At 38.7% G+C, this 22,338-nt stretch overlaps 1 protein-coding gene across 2 annotated transcripts in view; it reads right to left on the reverse strand.

The window, feature by feature from the left end:
- cntn5 (contactin 5) overlaps positions 1-22,338 on the reverse strand; it is a 110,616-nt gene that overhangs the window by 31,635 nt on the left and 56,643 nt on the right. For both annotated transcript variants that reach the window (XM_020634915.2, XM_020634916.2), the window contains exons 6-9: positions 19,647-19,742; positions 14,936-15,139; positions 8,402-8,504; positions 2,366-2,547 (exon numbers count right to left, since the gene is read on the reverse strand). In XM_020634915.2, the coding sequence (XP_020490571.2) occupies positions 2,366-2,547; positions 8,402-8,504; positions 14,936-15,139; positions 19,647-19,742 (585 nt within the window). The remainder of the gene's footprint in view (positions 1-2,365; positions 2,548-8,401; positions 8,505-14,935; positions 15,140-19,646; positions 19,743-22,338) is intronic.

Genomic DNA, 22,338 nt, shown 5'->3' on the forward strand with positions numbered 1-22,338 from the left:
CAGACGTTTGACTGGGGATAGATCACTCTGCCAGTTCTGTGTGATGAATGTTAATCAGTGAGTTAGTCACTAATCAAAGCCCCCTTCCCCCTTTAACGTCCAGCTCCTTTATCAGTGCCCTAATGTTGTTTATAAATGCACATGCTGTCATCAACATGATCAACATGTTAAGATGCAAATGTCATAATAATACCATACACTTTAATCAAAAAATGTAATACCATTTACAATATATAACCTTTTGTTCTGAGTCAATTTAATTAACAGGTATTAATAATGACATGATATTATTATATGGTGAAAGTTCAAACCAGTAGAGGTGTAATTAAACAATGCACATTGCAAACAGTGTGTGCAGGAAGGAGAACCCCCCCCCCCCCCCCCCCCCCGAGCTTCTTCTCTTACAGTAACATGCCGAGAACGTCCTTTGCTTTTCTTTGCATACGGCGGCACCTTGGTGGAACACTTTTCTTTTTGGCTGCTTTGATTGAATGATTATGGTCATGGAGGTCTCCCTCACAATGGAGGTTCAAACAAGCAGCTGACCTGTGTAAATTACATTTAGCGTGAGCCTGCTACAAATTAGGCTCCCTATTCTCCTTGTGATGTCAACAGAATGGAGGTTGCCAAGAAGTGCAGGGCCTCGGAAAATGTGTCCTACCAAGGCTGAGGCGGTCCATTATCTTGGTCCTGTGCACCTCGGGTTCAGAACAGGGAGGAATAGGGGACATGCACCCGCACGGATACGTTTATGATAACATGCGAAGGTGCAGACACTTTCTTAGCACTAAGAATGATGAGAACACTTTAAGCCTTCTGACTTAGTATAATTTCATGTGGTCTGTCATAAGAACTGATATGAAATCCGGATACAATAAGAATGATCATTGTGGTTTATGAAGGTGGTGGTGGGACTAGAATAAATGTCTGCGTACATAAGATTAGAACATTAGGATATTAGTAAAGATCTAATGAGGAGCGCTGGGTCTCATTATTGGTATCGAACCGCCTACAATTAATTTATCTTATTTGAAGAGATTTTTCCAATCTGTTTACTAAAACATTTTTTCCTAAGTATATAATTGAGTTTTCTCAGCACATTTATAGTAAGCACTGGCAGAGCAATTCAAAATAAATACATGTCAGTTTAACTAAATCATTTTTTTCTTTTTTATTGATTGATTGTTTAAGATGTGAGCACAATTTCAACAAACACAATTAGCACTTTTTTTGTTTGTCGAAATTGAGATTTAATGGATTATTTTGGGACTTTAGTAGGAAATGAGAGAGAGAGAGATAGAGAGAGAGAGTGGGAGAGAGGGGGGAATGACATGGGGGAAATCTGCTTGGAGCTTCTGTTTAATTTTTTAAATTATGTTTTTATTATTTATTGTGTTATTGTTCTAGTTTTGCATTTTTGTATTATTTTATAACACGTATTAATGCCTGATTCAAGTATGGTTAACTTTTATTTCAATTGTACAATGCTTGATCTCAACTGCAAAGGGTTAAATTGTGACAATAAAGAGCACTTACAAGAAGTTTTGTATGAAACAATATAAACCTACCTTCACACGGGTTTTTAAATGACAAACCTGTCAAATGTTCCATTGTCTAGAATAAATGTGGACCTCCTTTAAGTCATAATTCATTTGATAAATATGAAATATATCCATGTCTCTCATCAGTTTCATGTTATCTTCCCATCAGATTGACTTCATCGGGTGTTCTTCCTTTTCTGATTACAGCTTGATGAAGATTGCTACGATTACAGTGCTGTCTGAACTCCTGATATAATCCGATGTATCTGTTTGGAGTTAACATGTTGTATCCACGACTGATGCTGCTGAATATCATGTAATTCAATCTGCCTGTTTTGGTTTAATTCTGAGCAGCAGAACATCTACATTAGAACTAATTCAGTATTTTTAAGTTAGCGTCCAGTGCGCAATTGTTGAAAGATTTGAATTTGGGCATTCCTAATCTCTCTCTCTCTCTCTTATTTCGACTTTGTTCTCTTTTCAGTTCGGTGCGATCTCTGTGTGCGCACCCAGACATGCATTGACATGCCCTTATATGGGCATAAAAGGGGCATTTTTCTATGCTAATTAGGAATACCATGCACGAGCCTCCAGTTTACGAAGACTAGGCATTCATTAATTTGACAACATAGCTGTTTAAGAATAAAAAGTCATCAGAGTTATTTGTGAATGAAGCCGTGACTTACTAGAAATGTAACCTCATGAAATATCCCTCATAACTCTGCAGACAAAGCTCAGATGGCTTAAAACACATCAGCATGTGTTTCTATTCTTCTGTGAGGCTAATGTAAAGTGAACATGAATGAGAGCATGCTCACACTCACTGTACACTTGTAGATGTCCTTTGAAGGCGGTGCCGCCTCTCGGATTCTCGGCTTTGCATTCATAAGTTCCCGAGTCATCCAGCTGAATGTTGGGTATTTCCAGCACAGCCTGCGACTTCCTGAGTCGTGCTTTCTTGGGGATGTTGCCATTTATCTTCCTCCATGTGATTGTTGGCACTGGGCTGTGAGGAGAAGAGAGTGGGATTACACACTGTACTTTGCAAAGTTAAAAAAACAACATGCAGTATTTACACACAGAAGAGGCTGTTAGCTGTCCTGATGCTATTAGTTTTGTAAAACGATCACATTTTATCAAATTAACAACACTTCCATAAAGGTGGGTATGTTATATATATATATATTCTAATAAATCACCAGTAAGTGACCTTAAAGATCATATATGAACAAAGCAGTACATCCCATCTCTTTGCCAATTATTTCCTTGAAATAGCCATCCTTACATGTGAAAAAAAAAAGAACATCTCGACCCCCCTCAAACCTTTTTTTTAACAGTCAAATGTGTCAGGCACTTTGAAGCTTTGGAAAGTGTCAAAAAAAAAAAATAATCTGTTTCGGAAGTTTTTTTTACACCTACCCTCCTGAAGTGCTTTCCAACATAAAAAAAAACTCTATAGAAATAACCATTGTTGTCAATGACTGTCTTATTTGCTTTTGTAGGTCACATCCAGGTTTCAGTATAACTTTAACCCTGTTTCATTTCAAGTTAAAAACCCTCAGGAGCTTTAAATTAATAATAGAGTACTACAGATTTGTATGTGTACATTTATTTATATGATAACCACCTCATCACCTGGAGCGTTTGGAAATCTTTGTTTACCCAATCATTTAGAGCATGTCAATAAATGTAAAATAATCATCAGTATACTCAAGCATGAACATGAAGTCATCTGTAGAGACAACACAAGATATTTAAATGTTGGCAGTAACAAGTATAGGCGATGACATATGAGTCCATGAAGTCCTTCTTTTGTCTTTCAGTGTTACGTTTGGTTAGGTGAGGTTACTATCTGTTTCACAGTGAGGGAAATGTCCTCTTTTTACACAAACAATCCAAAGCACAAGACAAGACCACAGTGACGACAGAGCTTAATACTCAAAGGAGAACCCGGATACAACAAGACAAAAAGAAAACAAAAAGCTAAAAAGGCCAAAGAATACATCCTAAGTCATAAATAAAGTAAATAAACACAACGTAAACAGCATTGTTGGTTCTCCTCTACATGTGAATCACTGATCTCTGACCTCCTGTTATACATTCACTGCAAACATTGTCACATTAGACAACACGTTTCAGGGGAACAGAGAAAATATTTAAATCAGCTATTACACCAGCCGGACAGATTTCCATGATTAGTGTTCCAGCGACGTCACCTCTCCCTGTTTATTCACGGCTTGCCCTTATAGATGCTCATGATAGATGACTCGCACACGCCGGCAGAGAATGTCTTACCCATGTGCTCGCTTTCAGCAGCGGCCCTGTACGACAACTAGATTTGACAGGTGTCTGAAAGATGGAAATGTGACACCATACAAACCTCCAGTGAACCCATCAATCATTTAGGCAAGATGGAAATGTTACATCCCTGAGCTTTTTTTTTTATCTGCTCCAAACTCACAAGGACATCTGAGTGCTCTTGACTGCGTGAACTCGAATTAGGATTCAGCGCAGGTTTTCTATTAAAACACAACATTCTTTTTTTTTTTCTTTTCATTTTTGGACAGGAGTTTCTCATCATGTTGTGCGTACACTATTTGTCTGGACATATTCATTTACTTTTTGTTTTTGAATAGCTACATCATTACCTTACAGCGTGCATTAAGGCTGCCACACATCACTGAGAGCTCTGGAAAAAAAAAAAAAAAACGTACTGAAAAACAGTCGTTTCAAAATGGACTTCAGTTATTGAGAGCACAGAACTTCTGCTCATGAACTGGAGAATAATTCTGTGACTTTAAACTTGGAAAAGAATATAGAAACCTGTATCTTTGACCCTCATATAATATATGAGCAGTCATAGATAGTCACAATATCTCCAATTTTATTGCTATTTATGCAAAATGCATTCAGTTATGCACTTATTATACTGAATCCTTACCAACTATTGTAATGAATCAAACAATAATCCATACAAATAGTTTAGAGAACCATCATTATTTAGATATTGTCCCTGTTTTGTGCACATCTGCAGAATAGACAGTGCTACATATAAAGTATTCGGTATATCAATAACACATATCCTCTCATACAGCAGGGAGTGCAGAGACAGTATCTGGAGCCTGAGGTAAAACCAAATATCTCTGCTCTAATGTGGCTCCATTTGTTAGTACTTGGCATTCTTATTTTTAATGCCCTCCAGTGTTGCAAAGAAACAACATAAATAAATGCGAGAAACAGGCACAGAGATTGAATCAGTGCTCATGAATATGGCATGCCGTTGTTTAGAAGGCCTTCCTTATACGTTATTGATGGAGGATTTCTTTCGCTGGAGACCTTTGCTCCAACTAAACTCTCGACCAGTCAGAGAACAGTGCAAATCTATGGAGACCTTGAAGGTCTGGAACATGAGTTTGAAGCTTCCTGAGTCCGTGGCAGGATTTCTCTTTGGAGGCTGAATAATGAGCACCAGGCTTGTACATGTCGACAGCACTGAGGGTGGGCAGGAGGGAATAGTCTTTTTTTTTTCACTTTAAAAATGTGAAACTTTGCCTGTCAGTGTCTTCTGCATGAAACTGTAGGCATAAACTCCTGAACTCACAGACTCTGGTCATATCCATTTAATCAAAGCGTACACACTGAGGGCTTTCTTCCCTAACATTGTGAATGTGTTACACTCAAACACTCACACACCGAGTTTATGTAAGAAGCTACAGTTTTTCAATTTAGGACCATGCCCACAGGCAGGTTCTGTAGATTACATCTTAATTAGCATTCCGCACAACTGCGGTGCCCTCATCTGGACTTGCTCCATAATAAAAGGCTGAAAATTAAATCTAATACCAAAATACAGAGGAGAATGAGTTTGCTCCCCATCATTAAGATCAAGATATTATCCCACCACTTAGCTCGATTGGTAAGCTCTCAATTTATTGGTCCCTCGTGGCAATTCTATACTATATTTAGAAAATAATGTAACTGGATCAGAGAGCCTTATTTTAAATCAACTGAGCAAAAAAAAAAAAAACAGCTGTCTTTCAAAGGCATTAAGTGTAGAAACAAGAGAATAAAATGTTCTGTAGTTAAGAGGCACTTTGTGTTGCTGCTGACCCGTGTAGCTCCATGTGGAAAGTAACCACGAGGGTTTCAAGAGTCTGGTTCCCTCTGGGGTCACTGAAACTAAAAGTATATTGTCTGCTCTCAGGCAATTTAGATGAAAGCATCCACTGCATGCCACATATTGTGCTTTAAGTGGAAATGAGTGGGAGAATGTATAACCAATCAAATGTACAAGGCTCTTTGAACTCAAATCAACTTCATACTGTCATTTCCTTTGAAATAAAAGCAGCTAAGAGCACTGCACTTCTCAACAGTTTCTTGACTGCGATCCATAGTTTGAAATTCAATTTGTGTTATTTTAAGCGAGTATAGCAGCATCTTTAGTAGGCTAAAATTATATCCTGCTTTTTTTAATTTATAAAAAACAATAGTGACTGAATGTAAACATTTTTGTATCAATCAGGAATGATGATGAAGTGCAAGAATGTGTATTAAACATTAAATATTGCTTCAAAATACACAATACTACAATTGTTACGACACTAGGATTTTAAACTCCCATATGAGTCATAATGATACGGTACTCATACCTTTTCGTTACCATGGCAACTGAAAACTACAACTTCTAGTCACCCAATGTTGGGTAATTCTCTCGTTTAAGTTATCAAAACCTCCTGTACCCTTTATGTTATTGCACAAATACACTGGCAACATTTCAGTACCAAAATGATGCTAATGAATTATTAAAATAATATAGTTTATAGCATTTAAAAAAACCTGTGGTATCGCAAAGTACAATATCAAAAACATAAAATGTTGCTAACCGTATTGCTAACTATTTCTTGTTATTGGAGTGACCTTCTGTAACCGATTTCTAAAGCTGGTAAATTCAAATTCAAATTCAGATGATGACGTCTGCTCAAAGAACGGGCCAAACATCCGTTTATGTCTATTGACAGAGCCAATCTAACCCAGTAGAATGCCTTTTGTGCCTTGCTAGACCACATTATATGTATTTAAATGCAGGTTACATAAAATAGGTTCAAGCCCTTTGGGAAAGTCTTATTGATCGGGCGGCGGTGGCCTAGTGGCTGGTGCACGTGGGCCTCCCCCCCCCGCCAAGCAGGCGTCTCGGATTCAAAGCCGACCTATGGTTCTTTTCCCGCTTGTCTTTCCCCACTCTCTCTCTCTCTCCCTGGTTTCTGATGCAATCCACTGTCCTATCTCTAAATGAAGGCATAACCTCCCCCACCCACCCCCAACACACACACATGCAGAAGTGAAAATGATGTCCTTTTTCCAGACAAAACTCCCATTAAATAAGTCCTGCAGACATAACTTAAAGTTAAATTAAAAGGGGACCCACGATGTCAAACTATTGAAAGTTAAGAGGACCATACATCGTTTCCTCTCTCGTTGTCTCGGTATCATTAATCCCTTCTGCCCTTGACTGTGGCCTACAAAGCACTGTGACTGGTTAATATCCCAGCAGACAATCACTTCAAGGAGCTTTGGCATTCACACACAAAGAGCTCTCCTGTCCCGTCTGAGCTAGTGGTGGCATCATAAATATTGATCAACAGCAGAACAAAACCCATTTTAACTTCATTTTCAGTGCTATATAAAGACTGGCATTTCTTAATAGGGTGCATTGATAAATCATTCATCTCTATGTAAAAGGGTAAGTCACTGGGATCACTGTCTGAATGAAAGCCGTCGTGCACAAATTACTTCGCTGAGGGAGGCTCAGGACGAGGACTCAAGCTGTCCTACAAGCATCACAAAAAAAAAAAAAAAAGACCTGCTGCTTGGCTTGATAGGAAAAACAAAGGGCTGTGATATGATAAGGCAGTGTGTCTATATGTTCAGGAAATGACTTGGCATAATGTGGATAATTAATTGAAATAAGGGTAAACAATTATGAGGTCCTTAGTCGTGTGTAGATCAGTGAATGTTTGCACTTAAGATCGGAGTCGGCCGTGAATAATTCATGATGAATAATTCTAAACAAAATGGAGTGGGGATAATAAAGGATTGTGCCGTACGATGAAAATTACTTCTTGTACTAGCAAACACTTCTTCAACATTTCTTTGGAAACAAAAAAGAACAGATTGAAAATAACTGAGATGTTGCCTGGTTTGATTTTACGAATGAGGCTGACTTCCAACCCTCTCCACAGTTAAGCTATCGCGATTATTTTTGATAAAAAAAAAAAACTGTATTTTGAAATATTTCCACATGAAAAGGCACCGCTTTTGTCCACCATGCAGCTGAAAATGCTAACTTTAGTAACCGTGGTAAGTGGTTTAGATTTGAGTCTCTGTGGACAAAAGTGTGTTTTCCCTCCTGGCTGACAACTATAACCAATTTCTTCCTTTTTTTCCCCCCTCACAGACATAACCTTGGCTCTCTACATTCATAACAGAGCCTGAAAGCACCCAGGAAACACAGATACATTAGGGCTCTCAATTATGTGAACACATGGGTCCCTAGGGCTGAATTCCCTACTCAGTCTTCCCCCCCATGCACTAACATGCCATCTAACAGGCGAGCTCCGACGCTGCACTTCTCTACACTCACTTAACATCCTGCCTGAAGACAAGATATGCCTGATTCCCATTCAGGTAATGCAATAATGTCATTTAAGGAGGAGAGAGAGAACAACACAAGGAGTATTATCTCAAGAATCTTTCAGCAACAGAGCAGTGACGTGCTGTACTTCACCCTTCCTGGTGATTAATACGATAGTGCTGTAATAAACAGCTCGCCATATTTGAGCAATATGTCCTTGTTTACTTACTTCCCCAGAGCGAAGCACTCCAGCCTGACAGTCACTCCCTTGGCAGCCAGGACAGATGTAGGGAAATGCACTTCAATTTTGGGCTCATATTCACCCATGACACCTGGAAAAGGTTAAAAAAAGAGGAATAGCAGACATTAGCACGCAGCAGATTGAAACCGCTACTTACCTCTGTTTCACATCATTCTGGTCTTTGCTCGTGGTGTGCTGCTCAGAGACTGGCCACAGTGGTTTGAAGATAATGGGGATGTTCACTTCCTATGTCCCTGGTTCCCTTTTTTTTTTTATGAATATGTACAAGCAACAACCGAAGAGGGAAAAATAATGAAACAGCAAAATCTTAATGTCCTGAGGATACCTGATGTATAGACCTCTCAAAAAACTCCCACTACTTTGAATCATAGAGTGTACGCGTGTGGGACTGCACATTATGCACACCATCTGGCACACTATCGCTCAGCTAGCCACCTATACTTCACACACATTTATCAATGGAGTTAATGATAGTAGTTTGGACCAGTTACAGGAAAGAAAATGCGGTTTTTGATCTCTCAAATGTATAGCAGAGTATTGAAAATATGTCAAAATGAATTAAAACAATATTTTATTGTAGATTATATTTCATTGTCTGAAGTAAAACGTGAGCAAAAATGTGCTAACTAGTAAATTCCCATTCATGCATGACCCCAAAATCTACTATGAAAGACATTCTCACTCATCCAGATATCACAAAAAACAAACCATTGTGATGATGAACCAGCAAATATTCACCAATGACAAAAGGAACAAGGAGTGTATTGCTCTAAGGAATCTCTACACCACTGTATCCACTGAACACAGGTGATGGTATTTTGTCAGATTTGCTAAGCTCCACAGTGACTCTCACCTTCCCACTAAATTCAAGGTTCAAAGAAACTTTATTAGAACCCAAACAGGTACATTTGTGTGTGCAGGTGCAGAGATTTGGAATTCAAAGATAAAAACAACCTGTTAGAGCAATTCTAGTAACGTTCTTACCACTGTAACTTTTGCTGCTTTGCTAAAGTGCTCATGATGGATAGGCCGGCTCTTTGTAATAAAGCAATAAGTAAGTAAGGTCTTTTTACCTGCTTTTTGTAACATAACAATGAGTAAGGTCTTTTTACCTGTTCTTTTGTAATGTTAACAGACAAAGAGTAAGGTCTTTTACCTGCTTTTTGTAAAGTGTCTCGAGATAACACTTGTCATGAGATGACGCTATACAAATAAAAATTAATAGAAATTGATTGATTGATACATACAAAACAAACAAACGTTAAAATACATTGGATGGCCGAGTGGTTAGTTTGCACGCCCCATGTATGGAGGCCATAGTCCTAGCACGCAGCCTCGGTTCAAATCTGACCTGTGGCTTCTGTCACGCATGTCCTTCCCAACTCTCTCTCTCTCTCTCTAAAACTCTCTCATGTCTCCAAAACAAAATGTAAAAAAAAAATCAATTAAATCGAGTCATGATGAAGTGCTTTCAAAGAGTCAAAAAGTCATAAACAGAGGACGTTTTCTTTCTTTGTTCATGTGTACGGTATGTTGAGGTGGCCATTAATATTATTTACCTGCACAATATGTCACATGGCACTGAGCAAACTCAGAGTTACACAGAAAACCACCTTCACCTGGGATCTAATTACTATTACATGGCTTATTAAACAGGAGTTTGTGATATGAATATAACATGAGCATTACACTCATTTGAAGATTGGTTAACACAAACACACGCACACGCACGCCTACACACACACACACACACACACACAGACACACACCTACACCCACAGAGACACACACACAAACACACACACAATGATTACATGTGAGCACCACTGATGGACTCGTCCTGAACCTGAGCACCTTCCTGTGTTCACAACAAAACATATCAGGTTGTTAGCAGTGCTGCTGCTCATGCACCGTGACGTTCACGATCAGTAAGACAAATGACCGGCGTGACATTTGAGAAAGAATAATTACACTCTGAAGTGTAGGCTACCTGACACTTTTTTATGTGATAAAAAAGAATTCTGCAAAGGAGGAGTGTCGTTATTGAATTGTGACCCACTATGTATGGAAAAGGAGTTTTATGATATTTGTTCCAAAGAACTTTTCAATTTCAATCTCATTCTCAACATTTATGGCTCCGGAGCAGCCCTTCACATATAATGAATTTGCAATATTTCACAGGCTCATGCCACGGTATATTCAATATCTTATTCAGTCTCAGTGGCTAGACTTGATAGAATTGAAAGAAATAAAGTCTAGGCTGGTGTAATAAAACATTACCGGCTCTAATTTGTTGCACAGCTTTATACTTTATGTTCTAGTTTCATTTATTAATCACTGGGAAATTACTTTTTTTTTTTTTTCCTGTTGTGCTCTGTTCTTCTGCAAACTAATTTCAAAGTTTGAAGCCCGTCCTAAAATTTACTGGAACCCCAGGCTTAGAGCATTAAAAAAAGGTGTGTTTTATTAGCGCTCTGGAGTCGATGGGCGTTTTAAGGTGTCTCTCAGAAGCACTAAGGCGAAAGAACTTTGAAAAGAAAAAAAGTAATAAAACAAACAATACATCGAATGAAACTTTGTAAAACTAACTAACTAAAAGGCTAATAAGACCTCATTTCAAATATCTAAAAATGCTTATAAATATGATTTAGACCCAAATTAACATTTTTTTGGATCACTACAAAATAAAAAATCCTAATTTCATTATCCTTGTACATTTCAGTTGATCTGATCGCTTCATGGACAGCTGGACTTTCCCCCCTGATTGTCTTTAGATTGTCATCCTCATTATCATTTAGCAAAGCGCCCTGAAGGCATTGATGAGAATTTTGCTAGCACCAAAGCTGTGAATTTGATTAGAGTCACACAGAATGCTGTAATGTTCCAAATGATATCTAATAATGTGACTTTAAATATTGATTCTTAGAAGATTGGATCTTTGAACTATGCCTGCTAGCAGCCAATCTGGAGGCAGTAATTCTACACGACGACAGGGAGAACGTCACGTCAGCAAATACGTGTTTTTTCAACCCACACACAAAGCACTGAAAAGTGTTTCTGTAAATCTAATGACTGCATTACACTACTTCACTGTACCAGTGTTCCTGTGCTCTGCATAGAACAGTGTGTACATTCACTGTAAAGGATCATCTGTTTGTTTTGACTGCGCCACTGAAAATATGCCGGTTAGTAAAAAAATCACGCTGACATCCAATATGCCTCCGGGCCAAAAGGTCTTCCATAACAATTTACAGTGTAGTACAGAGAACGCGTCCCAATGACATGTGTCTGCAGATATTATGCTTTCTATAAAAGTGAGGAGAGAGAAAATATCTAAACACCCACAGTACAGTCCAAAAGGGAGATTCAACACTAACCAGGAATAAAAGCAGAAACTATATATAGTAATACATTTATATAGAAGACATCAGTGGTTAGCAGCGCTGCATGGATCCTTGATCAAGCTGAACAGCAAACAGGTGCTAACTGGGGAGGTAGAATTAGACGATACTGGGACTTATTTTTTATATATTTTTTTAAACATACCTATATATAAAACATTTTTACTCTTCTTTCCTCTCATTGACAGGAATTCATTTCACATATTCTATACTTTTTGTTGTACACTACTTTTTACCTTTTTTTTTTAGCGTATGTATTGCACTATATAATGACGTACTTCAATGATTTATGCACCCTGATGAAGGCTCTGATTGGCTGAAACGAGTCGGTGTGCCACACAATTTTAACTTTACCTGTAGCCAGGAATTAATAAAGGCTTTTTAACTTTTGTAACAGAACAGACTGCCTCTGATATTTTTTTGAGTTTGCCTACTTAACGCTTCAGAGGATTTTTTTTCACTCAAGTGACAAACACATCAAGCCTATACATTTATATTAAACATATATTTTTGAGGTGTATTATAGATGGATTAGTCACATATTGAATTGTCATAAATAAATGTGCAAATCCATAACTCATATCCTTCATAGTTGAGTGTACCTCAGTATGGTAAATGACCCGTCAATCATTTTAAGCAGGGTTTTTTTTACACTGACAGCTGCCATTGACATACGTCTGTGAAACATCTGCTGCAGATGATGTAGCATTTAAAACGATCCGACATGTAAAAACATAACACATAAAAGTAAGTGAGCTGCAACTCCCTTAAAAACAACATTAATGTGAACACACACACACACTGCTGGATACAAACACGGGGATGTAATCTAGACAATTATAACACAAGAGGAATGTTAGTTTACTGCTTGTACTGAACTGTTCCATATTAAATGTGTAAAATATATGCACACTGTTGGAATTAAAACAATGTCATCCAGCTGTGCATTCCCTTTTATTAATAAAGAAATGCTAAAGGTGTCCTGATCCAGAGCCATTTCAAAGTGACTGTCATTAAAGTTTAATCTATGCACTGCTGCCTCTATCTACAGCATACAGATAAATCAAAGCAGTGTGTTTGTGAGATGAGCACTACGTCTGTTTTAAACCAGTGCATTAGTCCAGAGCTCAGCGCTTAGCTCTGCTCTACTCGGGGTGGATCGTGAATTGGCGATCAATGGCTTCCAGCAGAGTATAATGGAGCCCAGATGCTTGTTTTGATTAAGTGACTCATGGTTGGAGCTGACAGTGGTTAGTCACACACACACACACATGAAGCCTGAACTGTCTGTTGTGTAATAATCGCTCACTTTCACTGAGGCACAGATTGTAGTATCTGATTGGTCAGAATCCAATGACTGAAGGGTGCGCGCAGACTTTTCAGTGTCTGCCGTGAGAGTTGCCAATGCAATTTTTCAGCGTTTTAGATCCAAATTCCCAATACAGAGAAGGCTGCTGAACATCATGAGATTTGTCAGGCGAGAGGTGCCAAGGCATTCTTTGGCTAAACGGGACCTACAGCTGTAGAGGTTTGATTTGGCCGTGTTGTGTTGCAGGTGAGAGTGCTGTCCTTCAGAACTGCATCACGGCCACACAGCACCATGTGGACGCTGCAAAGGTCAATTTTCCATCCATCAATCATTTAGAAAACTAGTTCAAGCAAGGTGTGTAATTTTACATCACGGCCTGTTGAATTTCACAATACAAGTGTTGTTCTGTAAAAATCAATTTACAAATAGTTTACAATAAGCGCACGATACTGAATATCATTTGATTATTAACTTATATATATTTAATAATATAACACCTGCCTCACACGAGATTACTACTTTACTAGACTTTACTAACAAGGTTCCTGAATAAGACCTTTTCAGCTTTTCAGGAGCCGAGTTCAACAGGTGCTATGCCTTTGCCTTTTAATTAACACCTTCACTTTCCACCTCCATGTCTGCCAAATGGCATCAACCTGTACGATAGCTGGATTTGCATAATCCCAAGAGAATCATAAGAATCACTAGACTAGCTTCCGCAGTGGAACTGGTGTTGATGAATCTGTCCGATTTCTACCATTGCACAGTACGTACCTCAATATAATCAAACCCTAATTATGTATTCTTTAACAGTGGCTTTTTCCTTCTCCAACATGACCTGTGTTAGAAATCTGTTAGCAGGCTGACCACATGTCCTTCTGAATGCATCTCGTTTATGAGAGACAAAAAAAACAGTTCAACACGGTTATGTTCTGAGTATTATGTACGTAGCCGTGGGCAGTTTCATGCATTGTTATGTAAAATACAAAGCAGGGATCTTGCTGGAAGGACTGTAATCCCACAGAGGTAAAATCTGTGTTGCAACGTTTGGAGCAATCCTGGTTGCGAGGCACAGAGGCCTTTTTCACAGCTTCACCGGGGATGTAATCGGAGCAGCGCTTTGAAACCTTGACAATGACAGGCACCTGTGTGAAGATGGACGTTGCTCTGTGTAGTCGGATGAAAAAAGCCTGTAGGTGAAATCCACACCTGAACCCAACAAACGGCTCAGCAGCACGGCTCCTGAGAGGCCAGTATAAAAGAGCAAAAATCCCATCCAGCAAGGGCCATTGATTCAGTTAATTTTATGCTGGAAAATGATTTCCCTCATGGCCAGTTTCACTAAAGCTCATTGTGAGGGAAGACGACTCCCCACACTAATGTTAAAGCATTGCTCACTATCTATTTACTGTGTGTATGGAAATCATAACGCCCCCCACTAACAGGAGGCCCTGTTGAAAGCAGGAGACCAGACAACTTTTATTAACCTGTCAGATCCGAAAATGTTTCTCCAAATGCGTTCAAATACAACCAAAAGCACCATCGGAATATTAAATATGCTTTTAGATTCTGATGTGTGCAACTCAGAGGGAGGAAGCAGGATCGTGAAATACATTAATAAAGGGAAAAATCTAAATATTTTTTTACGCTTTTAAACAAACATAGAGAGGAAGCTGTCAGATTTTGTGTGTGGTTTGTACCGTTAAATCCATTAATTGTGTCTGCCTACGACACTCATACTGTACAATTCAGAGCAGCTGATGTGTGAGATGTGTTATCTGAAAGCCTCACCGTCGGTTTTCAGTGTGAGGGGTGTCGGAGGGCTCAGGACCCTTGCGTTTGTCACTGTGTTCTTCACCAGGCAGATGTAACTTCCTACGTCAGAGGGTTGCACCTTGGAGATGTACAGGTTTCCTGTGTCCTGGGAGATGAAGCGCCGACTGTCCTCGGCAACGAAGGACGGGAACTCATTAAACACCCAGCTGTAGATGATCTCTGTGAGAGAGAGAGAGAGAGAGAGAGAGAGAGAGACGCCATCATGCAGATTAGAAAGAGCAGCGCCTCTCTGAGTGCTTTATTTAAACAGGTCTGTATGTTTGCGTTAGTCGTCTAATAAACATCTCCAAAGCATTATGCATCGTGTAGGTTAGCATGTATTTCAAATAATCCTGAAAACGCATTATAAATGAGCAATAAAAAGTGTCTTTCATATCGAGCTATAGTCTTTAAATGTCTTCATATTCAATAAGTCAGAGCTGTTCTATTTCGAATGCACACTCACATTGAATTTTCCCTGAGTTTTTGATTGAGTTTTTGCCATATGAACTTCTCTGACATGTTGCCAATTGCTTTGCTCTGGAAAATATATATTTTGCACAATTTTTTTTCATTACAATACTGAATTAATGACAACAACAACAACAACAACAAATACAATGAGGTCATTATTAACCACCAAGGGTGATACGTTATTTTTCATTCTCTTGATCAAAGTTTGAAATAGATGAAAAAACATAATTTTAAAGAAGCAATGAGTACAGGACATAGCTCAAATGGAGCAGTTTATTACATACAATGACTGGTAGTCTATGGGAAGTCTAAAAAGGCATAAGTGAGGTAATTTAAGATGTTTAAAAAAGGGCTGTAACGGACATGTTATTAGCAGTGAGCTGATTTTTATTTAATTAGTGATATCAAAAGAAAGGTGAAATTGGTCAATGATCAAAAACAAAAGGAGCATCGATTCTCTAGAAAAGTATTTAAAGGTTTCATATTTACATAAAACACTTTACTATGTTTTTCTAACACTAATATGTGTTCCTTGTCTGTCTACAAACCCCCAAATATGAGAAAAGTCCATCCATTCCATCTTTTGTCTGCTATACTTTTCTGAAAATGTGTGCTCAAACAGGACGTTTGACATCACAAAGGGCAGTAACCCCTCCCCCAGGTGGGTGACACTCCCACAGCTAGGTGTTTGTTCTGCCCTCTGAGTCAGCCTTCTCACTGTTAACAATAGGGCATGATGCAAGAAAGCCTGAGGCACACTAGCCCTTCCAGAGAGGGGGCGTGGCCAGACACAGCTCATTTGCATTTAAAGCTACAGACACAGAAACAGCATGTTCTGAGCAGGGCTGAAATAGAGGGGTTTACAGGCATGAGAGGATTTAGAACAAGAATCTTCACAGACATGTTTAGTGTAGCTCTGAGACTTATTTACAATAGTTGAAAAGGAGGATAATGTGTGACCTTTAATACATTTACTGCTAATACTATTTTATAGTGTAATCTATTTTCACATCCAGACTCAAAGTTTAATATTTTGGTCATGGAAAACCATTTGCGATAGTGTTTAGGATGTAAACTTTTGATCCCTGGCAGACTTGGCAGCACAGATGTTCTTCAGTGTTTAGTATTCTGCACAACTCTCGCTGATAAACAAAATCAAATGCTCGAAAAGAAAGTTGCACAATGCTTAAAATAAAATATGTGGGTTTGCAGATAAAAGGATTAGGAGTGGTCAAAGTGACCCTGAATTGTAATAAGTGGGTGATAAAATGAACGGGTGGATGGGTGCAACGTGACGATGAGGAACATGGAGCACACTTTGACATCCTGCTGTTTGCTTTGTGTTATTGTGCTTCCTGCAGTTCTACAAAACCACATCCATCATTCTATTAAAAAAGATGACTGTCAAACTCTGAGACAAACTCGTCCATTCAATGTTCCTGACAATATTCCCCAACTGTTTGACTCTCCATTAAAATCTGTCTGTTCTGAAAAGATTGTTTTTTTTAACTATTTATGTCCCCGGTGCTAAATAATGAATGACTGTTTCAAAGTCGCTCAGATCACTCTACTCAACAGAGATGTAAGCTCAAAGCGAGGATGGATATCGTAAGAAATACAGGATTCTTAGTCTATTATTATTTCATATAGATCAATATGCAAAGACAGCATCCCTTGCTGAATCTAAGGAGAGGACCACTTCATCACGAGAGAGGAGCAGGAACCGATGTAATCCTGACTGTGAGCACCGACATTAACCACCTCTGTACTTTATATTACAGACTAGAAAATATACTGATTCTTATAATACAATAAAGCACATGTCTAAAGTACACCACACTTCCAATAGGTATTATTCAGAGGTCATCGTACATTGGATTCATAAAAGTAAAACTATTTACCAAAGACACATAAAAAGCCAGTGTTCAAAGCCATGAAATGAAAATAATAAACTTTTCACGTCTCGCTGATTCCAAATTATTTCCACTCATGAGACCTATCTCGTTTAAGTGTCATCTTAATGTCTTTGAGCCCTCCCACAACCAACCCGAAGACAAACCCTGTTGAACACTCCCTCTCCAATATGAATCTCATCTGCGACACGCTCTGACTCACCGAGGCATTCATCACACTGGAAAATTCTACGTCTATGGCATTTTCAAAAAGACGTTTTAGTTGTTGGAGATCATTTTTCATTTCGTGTCAGCGACAAACATTTTTTTAAATTTCATTTTTCACCTGTAATGTGAATTTCAGTCATATCTGTAACCATGGCAATACAAATCGAAATAAAGGCCAAACAGTCTGATGAGGTTGGTCTGTTATTTACAAATGTATAAAAAGAGGTAATGTTTTCACAATGTTATAATCTATAGTATGATTACAGCTGGCTTTCAAACTTTGTAGATGGAATCTGATGACTTGTGGACCACTCTTCACAGATTAATAATCTTAGAATCCCTCACCGAAGCGCTTAAAGCTTAAAAGAATAATTATTATGGTTTGATCATGGGGCGCTAAAATAGTATTCTTACCTGAAGACAAAATGTATAATGATGTTCCCATCATAAATTTGTTCCATTTTAAACACATTTTCCACAGAAACAGAGGAAGCCTTCAACCCCATTTTGATACGTATACAGGGATGGTGGCCTTTAGTGGACATTTCCCGACATTCTATTTACTTTATTTTCCAATGATGATGAGTCAACTGTGGTCGTTTTCTCAAAATCTCGATTTATTCATCCAGTTATCTTGGAAATGTTTTTTTTCCCGGTGATAATTAGTTAATTTTTAGCCATTTTCCAGAGATCTCAAGGAATTAACTCATAATGACGGGAAAACCAGCATTGTTGTTCTGAGATAACTCGATCAGTAAGGCGAGATTTCAAGAAAACTGAAATCTGAAATGAAATCTACTCGTTGTCCCGGGGAAACTGAGTATAATTGAATAACTGGATGTGTGTCTAGTTAAAGCTCTTCATATCTGATCTTTTATATCTCGTCTATAGATTTGTTTGCCATCTTCAGTTGATAAATGCTGATTCCACACTCTGTCACAGTGAATTTAGTTCCTTCTTTCAGATAATATCAAAAAGAATGCAAAGATTACAGTATTAAAATGACTCACATTGTTCTGCTACACTAGGCTTTTGATATGGAAGTAATATGATGATATCTGATGTTAAATCTCATTGTTATAAATTGCACATTTAACAGTTGGCTGATTATTTATATCACACATTCTGTATTGATCGAGTCGGCGAATCTAATACAAGCAACATGAGGGTCTTACAGAATGTCATCATGACTGAAACCTGGGCCAATTTAAAGCTCATTTTAAAGCTCATAGCAGCCAGACTGTAACAAACCTTAAACGACAGAAAATCACTATTTCCATTATACTGATCTCACTCCAAAACATCATAACCACTGTTTGACGTCCACGTCAGTCACACCTTTAACCGTCAGAGACAGAGGCTTTGTTGAATGGCAGGAATAAAAGCATGCATCCATGGCGTGGTAAATGCAGCATAAAGAAATTACATACACCTGCTGTAAAGGCAACAATCGTGCCATGATTGATGGAGAACTTCCACGATAAAAATCATCCACACTACACTTTAATCTGTCAATCATTAGGCGTCATTAATCATTAATCGTCTCTTTGTTTTATCTGCCCCTCTGTTACTGACTCTCTGGCTGCTATCATGTCATTCAAAAAGGCATCCAGAAATGGAAGCGGGTGCTGAAGAGCACTCGGCAAACACTCCCATGGGTGCAGTGCAGCTGATGCAAACAGAAAGCTTGGATGATTCATGGCACACATAAGAGCTTACATTAGAGGACTACTGCAGAGAGAGGGATATTCAAAATAAGCCATTAAAGAGCACTGCCTATGGGAAATAATTGGCTGTGTAACACTTCTTTTCAATTCTAATGATCCAGCAAATTTGATCTGTGAGAATCTGTTCTGCGGCTCTGTTGTCACCATGACTTTACACACTCTTCATTCAAACAGCATGAATGCATGGAGAGGAGAGGGGGCGGCTACACAACCTAACCATCAAACACAAAGCGATTAATAAAAAAATCAGAACATTAGTCACCTTACCAGTTATGTCATCAGAATTCTGATGGGCTTACTGACAGTACCAATGGTAGTGGAAAGAATAAAATGGCTTTCTTCTGTCTGTGTCTGAATGTCTCTTACCTGGTGAATGAGGAGGAGGGGTACACATGAGCACCACACCTTGGCCTTCACGTACAGAAACTCCACCTCTGGTCTTCCCACTGAAAGCGCCGAGATCTGGTACGACACACAAAAAGAATCCTTCTCAACAATCAGGACAATTTACCACAAGTCAAGTGATTTTGAAGGAGTTAGAAAACTTATCCTTAAATACATTTTGGAAGAACACTAACATAACAACGCACTTGAAAGTTAATGTGGTACAAGGATAACGTTTGAGTCCATTGTTTGATTCCTGACAGCAGTACCTCGGGTTCAGTTGTGTGCTCTCACACACACACGCACGCACACACACACAGTTGATTGTGTTTGGGCTTCTTGTCCTTGTTACAGCGCCATCAACTCCCACTGGTTGCCTGCACAGTGATTAACCTTAACAATGGCTACACAATGGTTAAGGTTAAGCACCTAAAGGTACTTGATTAAGCATCATGGTAAAAAAAAAAAAGCTAACATTAATCATGGGTTTACTGCCTCTAAAGGTCTCCATTTCCATCCACCAGCCCAGAATAAAACTAGAATACCAAAATAAGGACCTCAGAGATGTTCAAACTGTTATGTCAATAGACTGTGTTGAAGTTGTTGTGCTATATTGTGCACCAGGCATTGTATATTGGACTAAAGCAAGGATGTGCCGATTAAAGTAGAAGTATGATATTTGTATTAATTCAGGCTCAAAATGCCCGTTAAATGTTGTGTGTAAGCTGTAATGCAGCCGCCCACTACTATTAGTGTCTGAAGCTCCAGCTAATGGCTACTGCTGCTCTGCTATAATGCTCTCTTACTCTACAGCACAGTGAGAGGACGCTATCTCGCTGTGAGTAGCGGTTTGGCATCTTTTCTTTTAATCTAGAAAATGGAAACAAAGTTGTATACGGGCTGTGTCAGGTTGAGCTGGTATATACTTTTTGGCTGGGGGAATGTGTAACCATCACAGACATGTGGACGTTAACCTTCAAGTAGGTCTGAAGGCTGGCTGTTTTAAGCACTGCTAGCGTTAGCCACACTCTGAAAACTAATTTGACATTGTTTACCAAGAACCACGCTTTGATCCTTTGTTTGACAAAAATCTTGCTCAGATTTGACTGTTGACTGACCGTTCTGCAAGCATGACTTTTTTTGCAAGCAGTTTTTTGTTGATGTGTTGTTAACAGATTTTTCTGACATCAGGCTAAGGTTATACACCGTACTAGCGTGGCACAACATTTCCCAGCTTTCTTTAATGAACTAGAATTGCTGGCCTCTCTTTATTTTTGTATTTCTCTTTGTTTTGGGGATTAGAAGAGGCTAGACAGCATGAACATGGAAAAACCCCCACTGTGAACTACAGTTTCTGTTGTTCTGGTTGGAGGATAATTGTTTCAAAGACGGTTGAAGAATGGTAACCATTGTTTAAACACACATCAATGCAGAGTCATATCCATTTCTTTGACTCTGCTGTTGTTAGACTTAGACTGAGTTAAGAGTAAGATGTTTTCTCCAGAGCTATCCTGCTGACCGAAATTTTGGAATTTGAGTTCAGATAGATTAGAATTGCTAGAATCAGATTTTAGAAGAAATAGTCCCTAAGAAATACTTTTTTTTCCAAGTCAGAGCCTTTCCCGACAGCATTTTGAATCCTGTAACGTAACAGGTTGTATTTTCACCTACTGATGTGTATGTGCTAGCTGGTACAACAAAGCAGGCCTCATTTGGAGTCCCAGATCTTGTTCCAAAAACAGCCTTTTTAATTTCTAGTTGAAGCGAGTCCAAAGTGTGGAAAACGAGCGACAGACTGCTGACCCAGGGCGGGTCCCTGCGTCTCCACCACTTTCATTTCATCACTTTGAGGGGCAGTGTTTACCGTCACCCTGAACTGTTGGATAATTATGCCCCCGAGTGACTTGTGAAACCTGCGTTTCTTTTAAGATTCTGGCACATTTAATAATGATGGCCTTCATCTCGAAATGTAACACCCGGCCAATTTCCTGTCAAAGTGTATATCTCTGTTTTTCAATCAGTCTCTTTTTCTCCTTGTTGAAGCACTGAGGTGTGTTACATTTGATATTCTGGTCACGCAACTTAAGAAAAAAAAACATTCATCAGGAAAATAAATAAAAAAAACAGCTCATACATGAATAAATGTACAAACAGAAGGTAAATTTAAACCATTAAAACCTGGAGAGAAAATAGCTCAAATATATCCAAAAAGGAATAGTGGGAGCATAAATATTTAATGTGCTATGCTGCACTTTTTCTGGAGAATAAGAGCAGCCTGTCATACATCCTGAATTCAATCCACACCACATATCAACCTTCCATGCCCACAAATCAACCTCGGCCTCTGCAGCAAACACAAGGAAAACCCTGAATAAACAACAAGCACAAAGCAAAGATTTCTAAAATACAGCCGACTGTACATGGGCTCGTTCAGCTCCCCATGTAATTAAATATGAATGTAGATCGATTGAACCTTTACCTTCAATTGATTTCCAAGAGATTGGATTTTCTGGTCAATGGAAGGAGCCAACATTCAAGCTGAGGGCTTACTACTCTTTTAGTTTTATTGTAGGTTTCTTGGACTGCTATGCTATTAGTGACACTGGATCCCGCTATCTAGGCCCATTTGCAGAGTTTGACAAGTGTTGATTTATTTGTGCTAACAACCTGCCAT

This window comes from Labrus bergylta, chromosome 11, assembly GCF_963930695.1.
Source record: "Labrus bergylta chromosome 11, fLabBer1.1, whole genome shotgun sequence".
Lineage (NCBI taxonomy): Eukaryota > Metazoa > Chordata > Actinopteri > Labriformes > Labridae > Labrus > Labrus bergylta.